A 10,331-nucleotide genomic window follows, 5' to 3' on the forward strand; every position below is an offset into this window, starting at 1 on the left:
AGCTGTTATGTCCCGTTTTTAGTATCGGTTTTAGCTCGTCTCCAGGGACCAGGGTGCTGCCAAGGGGCATCCAGCGGTTGAGCTGTGTCGCACACATCTTGGTGCACGCCTAAAGATGTGTGCGACACAACCCAACGGCTGGCAGCACCCTAGGCGTTCCCTGCTCCCTGGAGACGATCTTGATCCTTGTTTTATTGGCCAAATTAAAAAAAAAAAATTCAAAAAATCTAATAAATAATAAAAATAAATTATGCAAGAGAAATTTTAAATTAAACTTTTAAGTGAAATATTACATAAAATGCATTCAAAATTACAAAAGGTTTGAAAAAATAATAAAAAAATCATATAATAACTAAAATTAGGAATAAAATACTGATTTGTTGTTAAATATTGCAGCAATATTTATTTAAACAAGTATGTGAAAAAATAAAATTTTTGTGAATATCCAGAAAAAAATCCATAAAATGTACATTTAGTTTATAAAAAAAAGTAAAAACAACAATAAAAATAAAAACAAATTTATAGAATAAAAAATTGAAAAGCAAGAACTAAATAATTAGGTTAATAGGTGAATATTGCAAAAAAAATGCAATTAATGAAAAAAATTGAATAATTGAACATATAATAAAAAAATTTAGATAATTATATCCAATCACAAAAAGTAGAAAAAAGAAAATACATCTAATAAACACTAAAAATGTACCATACCACAAAACGTAAAATCCCAATCAATTTAGTTAGTTCAAGTATATCAATATATGATTACAATAAGTAAGCCGTGAATTTGTTAAAAACATGCAATCCAGAAATATGAATTATACATACCTGATACCATACTAGCCCCACCACACCTAATGTCGTGGTCCAGCATATGTATGACCATCGGAGTCATCATCATTCCCTCAGCATGGTACATACTGCTGTTGGATCTCTACTACAGTGGCTCCCCAGAACTGCTGGAAGAAGGATGTGATACTACTCTCACCAGTCTGATTACTGTTTCTAACAGGTAGAGACTCCCATGATTGCTGTCTTCCATATGACCGAGGCTCGGCTCGGAAGGTTAACCATGTCACCGTGGATATCTGGCTTTGATGGGATGAGATGGATACATCGGCGTAGGTGGATACTCAAAAAATCCATAATGTTGCGCTTGTGTGGGGTCTGGTGACCGACTCTCAGAACCGAGCATCGGGCCAGTATATGTTATATGTCCTTGCCTTTCCTCCTCAGAGTTTCATCTCTGGACATAATCCAACCGTTTTGCAATATCTCCAGCATATGACTGAGGCTCAGGAGCTGAAGGTCATGCAAGCTATGACTGTATGTTGGAACGATCATCATCCTCCTCTACATCCTTGCCCACAGCTCCACCGGCGTGATCAAGGATCTATCGATGTCACCTCATCATTAAACTCCTTCTCCTCTACCCGTACAACCTGTCTCTTACCGCAATGCTGAAGTGGCTGAGATCATGTACTCTGAAGTGTCGGACAGTTTAGATGACTACCCACAACTACACTGTGCAGAAGTTCTCCCATCCACTGCACACTTTGCAGAACTGCTCTGAACCAGCAATAACAAAGTTTAATTAGCCCACTTAATCAAGAAGTGCTTCCCACCCACTGCATTCTTTGTGCTACAAAACCTCTTATATAATTAAAAACCTCACTCCGAACCAATAATCACCAAGTTTTAAGCTATGTCTATTAATTCTGCCAATGATTAAACCAACTAAAGTTTATGAAGAGTGAGTTAACTAAAAACAAACCATCTCCTTCAAGCAACCAAATAAAGAAGCAAGATCAGGAAGAAATTTTCTCTTATCTAATTGATCATTCAAACTAAATTCAAATACAACCACCTCATACATTTCAAATTAGAACTGAATTTGAAGCATCCAAAAACTCAAAAATTTTCACTTGTTCATGTATCTTTGCCCCAACAACTAATTGCAAGCACCGGTGACCTAGTTTAAGTACTTAAAAATGATTCTGAAGTTAGATTCATGGTTCAAATCCAAAAACAGAGTCCGAGAGAGAGAAAGGGGGGAGGAGGGTGTGTGAAAAAAAGAGTGTCAGAGGGAGGACACTACCATCGCAAGTCATCTTCATTTACTAATACATCCTAAATGAACAAACTGTTCCTCCTGTTTACAAAGAAAGAGGGGTCCAGGGATTGGGATGTCACAGCTGCTCCTTTTTTGGCTGTTCCTCCTGTTTACTCAGTAAATATTAGAGAAGGGCAAGAACCAAAACCCAATCAATACGGAGCTCTGCACTTTATTTCTCAAATATATATGTGAAAAACCGAATACAACTTATCCAAATACTTCAGATTTCCCAATGAAGAATGGATGGAAGTCAATCATCCTAGTTTACCAAAGAAATTTTAACCAATCTTTTCACAACCATTAATTGGACAGATGTCTCACTTTTTTATTTTCTCAAAGATCATTCTACTTGAGATCCCTTTAGAAACTAACATATTTTACACCCTTAACTGCCACATAGAATCATTTATAGGCTACAAGTAGCTTCTTGTATCTCATCATCCTGTACTCATTACAAGTAACTTAAAGGTCCCATATAAGTCAGAGTTAACACCATGTTCTGAAATGAAGCTAATCACTCGATTAATCATCAATTGAATTATCAGAAATACAGGATGAATGAAACTGAAACATGTGAATGGAGAAGGAAAAATCAGGTATTTAACAAAACCATACCGACTAAAGGAACTGATCTTTTCTGCAGTGTATCAGATGTTGTAATCTTCTCAAAAGCCAGAAAGTAACACAAAAGGAATAAAGTTTCTGGCAGAACCACAAGTTGGATAATAATCCTTAAACAAGTAAATTCTGCCCTTCTGTGAGACACCTAAATGCAAATGGTCATTAGAGTACACCCCCAGAGTTGAATAACCAAGACCCAAGGAAGATAGCACTAAAAACAAATGAAAGCAGAGTGAAAACAAAAATATTTTTACCCATGCAAAATTTCAGCCAAATAAGGTACTAGAAGACAAAATATATTACATGAACATTAAAAGATGTTGTTAGTCGGTTATGAAGAGTTTGTCTCATTTAGGAGGGAAAAAACCCTCCTTTATAACCCAAGGAGAGGCACCCCAGCATGCAGTCAATGTCAATTTAAGATGATGGGTTAAACAGGCATAAAACCATAAATTCATAACTCTTGAAACACAAGCAAAAATATGGTAGAGTCATCAATCCGACCCCAAATGAATGAATAAAAACATTGTATTAGCCACAGATTTCCTAGGCAATTATACTCTCCAATTTTATTTTCAGCTATTAGCTTGGATTGATAGCACATTGAGAATGAAATTTCACTTGATTTACTGGAATATTGAAGGATCCCAAGCATCTACACAATGAAAAGAGTAACCATTATTTTGTTTTCCCTCTTTTAGACAATGTACCTTAATGTCGCCATTTTGGACCGTCATAAGTTCACCTACGTTGCACCTCAAATGCTACTAAAATATATCCCCATTCTCATTATTTAACTATAAATGTCAAGAGGGGGAACAAGTGATTGATTTGGGTTCACTATTTAATCTGATAGCTTCCTTAGCCATTATCCATAGGATCCTATGAAGTAGACATTAGCAAGCTACAGATTATGCACAGCACTTCAAGTTTTAGGTGTTTACTCACTGCCACAATGTCATTCATTCCTATTACCCTTCTCTGTTTGCACAATGTCTCAACTCGTTTCCAGCAAACAATTTTCACCAGCAATTGATGCACCAGATTTTAAGATTTTAATTGGATTTTCATCAGCGATCCAGTTAAGCTACAGATTATGTCCGCATGTGTCTAGCTAATCGAGTTAATTGTTCTAACAAAAAGAAGAGGAAAGAAAAAGATGAATTCAGTTTAATAAAAGATCTCATCGTTTTGTAGTCTACAAGATGGAGTTAATTAACATATAGCCGTTTGCGGGTTTAGAACAAAAGCTGAGATCTCACCTTTCAGGCTTTCCTGGTTGAGTGATATAGTTTAGTTCAAGAGCGACAAATCTCTCTAGATGAACTGTTGAAATAATGTTGTTGAGTGATGCTTCAATCATCATTTCAAGCCCTAATCTTTCAAGTTACCCAATGAGGTACGAACATGAACTCAAAACTCAAAATGCCTTCTGTGAACAACTTATGAGCTCAAACCGGGAACGTATCACAAAATTGGGCATCGCTCAGAACTGTCAAATTCAATAATGCAAAATGGAAAAAATAAAAAACCTATTAACCTGCTTCAAGAACTGAAATCGATGGTTGAAACAACTATTACAATTACTATCAAGGAACACAAAATTTCAGAAAAACTTCAATTAGAGAAGAATACCCGATCTTAATCTCTGTAACGAAAACAGTATAGGGAGCTTGAGACCTGAGTGGACATGAATGAATCTAAGCTTGTGGTTGCAGAGAAGCCAATGAAGCAGTTATAGAGCTTACCCATGTTCCATACAAGCAATTCAGGATCTACCCTATCTTTTGTTGAAAAAATTATGCTATTTGCCCTCACTTGACGCCTCCATAATTCAACTCCCATTTGAAAAATTAAATGGGCATTTTGGTCACTATGAAATTAAAAGATGGTGCTCAGTCGATTCGTTTGGCATATCCACAATTCATCCCGTTGGAATACGGAATATGCTTTGGCAACGCGTCAATGATTCACTACGAACGTTAAGGAGGTGCTATCGGCTACTTCACCCGTCTGATAGGCATCGTGAGGTCATTTATGTCAATTCACTAAGGGCATTGCTGAATTCCAATCTAACGACTAGAATCTTATTATCACACGGTTAAATGGTAGATCCCAAAGCAAAGCTTGTACTTTGTGAGGAGGTGTTCTTTGGAGATGGAAATTTTGATCTTTTCTTCTCTTTCAGGTTTTGGTTTATGGTCAAGGAGAGAGAGAGAGAGAGAGGATGAACAATTCCAAAGCTTCAAAGAGGAAGGGAGGAATGAACTTGGATGGTAATACTGTATTTTATTTTTTCCAAGTCCGGATCGTGTCCTTGTACAAGTATCGTCCAAGGCCCTCCTAGTCCAATCACTTGGAATCCACTCCTCCTGTGGGTCCCACAATGGATTACAAATGATTGGCCTAAGAGGGCCTTGGATGGTACTTGAACAAGTACAGGATCCGGTCTCATTTCTGTCTCCATCAAAAAGGATTGTTGATTGAAAAACTAGGCTGTGTTTGGTATGTATTTAGGGAATAGATTATGGGTCTAGAATGCATTCTAAAGCAAGAAAATAAAGATGAATTAGATTTTGAAATGCATTCTGAATCAATTATCTTTTTTTTGTTGTTGTTAAGTAATAGTTTATTGAAAGGGAGGGCAAGAAGGGCTCAAGGCTTCTTTACAAAGGTCTAGAAGCCAGGGGGTGGAATGTGACCAATCTGTCGTACTTGCCAGTGACAGGCCCTTCCGGGCTAAGGTGTGAGCAACTATATTTGCTTCCTTAGGAATGTTAACAAAATTACAAATGGAGAAATGCTTAACAAGGCATTGAATGTCCAGAACAAAACCAAACGCACACACTGGAGGTGACACCAGCCTATGGTTTAAGACATCAACCACGATAGAGCTGTCGGATTCCACAATAATGTGGGACAAACCTCGGTCTATGGCACACAGCAATCCTGATCGCACAGCCCAAAACTCGCCAAGGAGAGTGTCAGAGAAGGAGGCTGGGATCGAAGTGGCATGGCCCAGGTGATGTGGCCCAAATGGTTCCGCATAACCACATCGAGGCCTCCAGCGACAGAGTCTAAAGGCAGTACAGCGTCGCAATTGATCTTAGTCAGTCCAGGCGTTGGGGGGCTCCAAGTGAGCTGCTTGGGGAGTGCTGGGACACCTTGTTGCTCCACTTCGTTCTGCGGCTGAGGCCTAGACAGAGACCAGAACTCGCCGAAAGCCCATTGAGCTTTAGAAAACACCTCTTCGGGGACCAGGTCTTCTTGTTGAAACATAAATCGTTGAGGGCGACCCATAGGTACCAACAAATATAGAAGAAAAGGCTTAGCGCTTCCACCGTGACCTTCTTAGAAGTGAATCTCAGATTGTCACATGTATGGATAATCGTGCTCAAGGAAGGAGAATCCACATTTGACATGGTGAAGGTAAGGTTACTACCAAACCACACCGTTCTTGCAAATGGACATTCCAATAGGATATGGTTGTTGGTTTCCAAGTCGTGGCCACATCTACTACAGCTTGGATCAACTTGGGCGCTTGAAAAGGCCCTCCCCCGAGGCTTACCCTTGTGCACAAAACCCCCAAATGAAGTGTTTAACCTTAGGGGGGTCTTTACCATGCCAAATCCTCTTCCACACCGAAGTATGGATACTGTCCCACTCATGGCAACGTGAATAGAATCAGTGGAAGAGATAATTATTTATTAATCTTGTTGAGAGCAACAATCTTACTAGCCATTACAAGCAGTAGCCGGCTCATCGCATATTACTCATTCAATGTTGAGATTCCATCTCACCATCTGAAGGTGTTTGAGTAAATCTTTAAAACTGAAATGGGCGGCCTAGTAAGGTATAGAGGAACACCTCCAGTCGCCACTTCAGATCAGTCATGACCACACACTGGGGATTGCAGTAGTTTGACTCAAAACCCTGAATCTGTAAACCATAGTTCTGTTTCAGTTTTTTGAACCAAAAATTTATCCTTTCAAGAGTTCTTCACTTTTAGGCCAATCAAATGGTCCCATTAAACAACTGGTCCTGAAGAGTAGACAAGTTGCCATGGCTTCTAAAGAGCTTTTTGCTTCTTTTTTTATCAAAAAAAAATCTAAAGAGCATTTTTCAGTCTCTCTCTGGATTAGTTTTTGAGCCCCTCCCCACTTTCACTGGGAGACTTGGCATATTTTAAAAAGAAAGACCTTGAAGAAGCAAAAGGAGTTGCAAATGTAATATTTTACCCATTTCTCATGTAACACCAGCGTTGACCTTAAAAGGCCAAATCCAGGTTTGAAGGTTCTATTCAGAAAAGAGGGACCACACAGCCAAGCATGGAATTCTTAATAAACAAATGGGGTCACTCACAGCTCAAAATGTCACTATCGGCAACTCTTCAGGCTGTGTTTGGTAGTCCAGAAACAGAGATCCTTCTTACACTCCAGGGACACAGATATCCAGAATAGTGATCCAAGCATCTTTGTTATCTAGATTGGAGGTTTTATTAAGTGAATAAGGAGTACGTTAAATATGAAACTTTGAGCAATTCCTACAGTTGTTTTCCTTCAAAACAAAATTTGAGCATAACATTCTTTATTTTAGATTTGGCCAAGACAGACTTAACTCCTTGGGTATACATAAGGGGGGAAGCTCTCATTCCCCATTTTTGCCATCCAAACTGTTGGATTGGAAGAGGATGTCATGTATTGGCCACATGTCAAATTGAGGGCCTCAACTTAATAGTATACATTGTATTTCAATGGTATATATAAAATTATTACAAACACTAAATTGATGAACTTTCTTTATCTTAAGCTACACTGACTTTGAATTAGTTTGTTTTAAGCTAACAGTTCTATTCCTGGTAATAGAATGAATCTGTTTAGAACAGAGTCCTCGAATGAATTGCAAAGCAATTAAAAAGAAATGGGGATAGTTGGCAAGAGAGGAAAACTCAAACCAAATTGAAACAGATAAGTGAATTAAATCACTATTCCAATATTCCCCCCTTTTTTTTCTCCAACTGCAAATATAGCTTCTCCTTTCCAAGAGAATTGGGTGTTCATTACCTATGGTGTATCGGTAAAAACTCATCAACTATAAGGGTATAAAACACATTTTGAAGCAAGAATATAGAGAAGAATCGGGTTTCAAAATGCGTTCTAGATGCAGAATCTATTCCGAGAATGCATATCAAATACAACTTTAGTTACATTCAAACCACACTCCCCCCCCCCCCCCAAACCCCAAATTACAAAAAATACCCTACAATGAACAGAAGTGCCAAAAGGGTGATCAGCTCAATGCATAAGCAAATTTTTTATGTATGCATGTCTAAGTCAAACACTGCAAAGAGTTGTAAATTAAAAAGACTTTCTTAAGAATCTCAAGTCTCAAGGTGGGCCATGAAGTCCAGTGATGATTTCAGTTATACATCTTACACTGTGCCTTAGTTCATGTATAATGTATAAAGCACATGGACATGAGACAAGATATGGGAGGATAGAGACAAGAAAATTTTATATAATTGATTAGATAAGTAACATTGATAAGCCCAAGACAAGACCTAAAAAAGTCAGAAACAACAAAAAAATGTCATACAAGATCAACCACCTAGCACTGTAACTTACCCTGTTCTTTGCAGAATAGCATTTTGTATGATACGACTTCAAAAGTTAACAATCATAAAGAAAATCTTAAAATTCATTCAGGCAAACAAGGGCATGGTTATTTTACAGAACTTAATCGCATTCCCCATCCAAGAATCTGATCATAGCAGTAATATATACCCTATGAGACTCAATTCCAGTGACCCAATTCACTGAGGGCTGTGAATTTTGATTCAGGACAAAAAGAAGTTCGAAGCTTCAAACCACAGAGATAATATAAAACAGAGCTCTGGAGGGTGATCAGTTGGAAGGGGGTTGCTTCAAACTTTTAGAAGCAGAGTACAGTGTTCCAATTCAGAAGAGTATAAGAACATGAATTTAATCTTTCTTTCATTCTTTACTAATCAAACCTAAACCCTAACTAAAAGCAAAATACATTGGTACCCATTGCCTCAGATAACTAAAATATCAAACATAGCCCCAAAAAACATATGAAAGAAACCAAAAAAAAAAAAAGCTTTAATCTTTGTAACAGCCCAAGAACTTTGCTAAGTCAAAATTTACAGAAAAGTGAAAACAAAACAAAATAAAGCAGGGCGAGGACAAAGCATCACCTCCTCCGATCCCCTGGATACTGCGACAACGGCACGAGCTCCGACAGTGGGGTCGATAACGGAGTGGGTAACGGAGAATTGCGACAAACAGGGCAAGAAGCATTAAGCCTCAACCAAGCATCTATGCAACACAGATGAAAGAAATGTCGACAATCGGGCATCATCCTCAGCATCTCCCCGTCCTTGTAATCACAAAGACATATCGAACACATGGAATCTCCACTCCCACGATCCCTCTGCTTGCAGAACGGGAACTTTGGGTACGAATTGATGACCATTTGATCGAGCCCAACACCATTCTCCTCGTCTCCGCCGCCGTCGTCGTCTTCGGCAACGAAGATAATGCGAGGGAGGATAACACCGTTAACAATTGAGGAGCCGGAGTTAGAGTCAGAGCTACCTGGGTTTGAAGAGCGAGAACGGGAGCGGGCGCGGCAGCAGACGTAGGAGGCAAGAAGGACAATGGAGAGGAGGACAAGAAACCCTAAAGCGATGGCAATAGCGTAGCCAAGACCCAGGCTGGTGAGGTTCCTAAGGAAGTAACCGGAACTTCCACTACCGCCACCGCTACCGCTGCCGGTGGAGGCGCCGGCAGAAGCGCTGCTGGACATTTTGCGGCAGGGTGTGAGATGCAGAGTTTCATCTCTGTGAGTAGAGAGAGACAATAGCGAAACCGGAGAGGTTTTTTTTTTTTTTTTTTTTTTTTTTCCCCTTGGGAGGTAGGTTGGTGTATCCACAGCTGTTGCATTTAAGACAAAGTTATAGAAATAACGAAGGTTCATAAATATACGTAGGGTTGATGGGCTTCTTGGGCTCATGCTTATGGATCGTGAGAGGCCCAAATTTGATTAGAAATAGTTTCTCTAATAAATTAGGCCCACCCTGGTAATTGACCACATTGCTTCCAATCAACTATCAAGTTGTGATTTGGTTAAGAATTAGCACTGTTTTATTTGCTTTAGGGGAAAGAGAACGTTACCTGGGCGTTTATGGTACACAACCCCTGTGTTAAGACAGAGGGCGGGTGAAATGATCACGCACCTCCAAGAAATTCTGCCTTTCCATAGGGGAGTGATGGTGAAACTTTTTTGTTAAAGGAGCCAGGGAAACACAAGATACCTATCAAGAAGGAGTGGAGATAGGGCAACCGTCTTACTAGTCAAAGAAAAGGCCTTCCACATATAAGCGAAAAGGAGTGAACAACAACATTTGTTTCCCCACATATAAGTGAAAAGGAACAAAAAGAAAGTCGAGTAGATAGCTATCAGATATCCCAAATTAGATTCGAGATAAGACTGGGTGGTGGAGAGGCAGGATCTTTTGACAATATTCACCAAATTCCATATTATCGGATTCAATATGAACGTGTTGAAGACCCTG

The 10,331-nt window shown here is 39.1% G+C and overlaps 1 protein-coding gene across 1 annotated transcript; it reads right to left on the reverse strand.

The window, feature by feature from the left end:
• Positions 1–8,710: 8,710 nt before the first annotated feature.
• On the reverse strand, positions 8,711–9,654 carry LOC122663984 (RING-H2 finger protein ATL67-like). Its single transcript, XM_043859653.1, has one exon. It carries the CDS (start codon positions 9,560–9,562, stop codon positions 8,948–8,950), a length of 615 nt encoding a protein of 204 aa, XP_043715588.1. The 5' UTR covers positions 9,563–9,654; the 3' UTR covers positions 8,711–8,947.
• Between the last annotated feature and the right edge of the window lie 677 nt (positions 9,655–10,331).

This window comes from Telopea speciosissima, chromosome 6, assembly GCF_018873765.1.
Source record: "Telopea speciosissima isolate NSW1024214 ecotype Mountain lineage chromosome 6, Tspe_v1, whole genome shotgun sequence".
Lineage (NCBI taxonomy): Eukaryota > Viridiplantae > Streptophyta > Magnoliopsida > Proteales > Proteaceae > Telopea > Telopea speciosissima.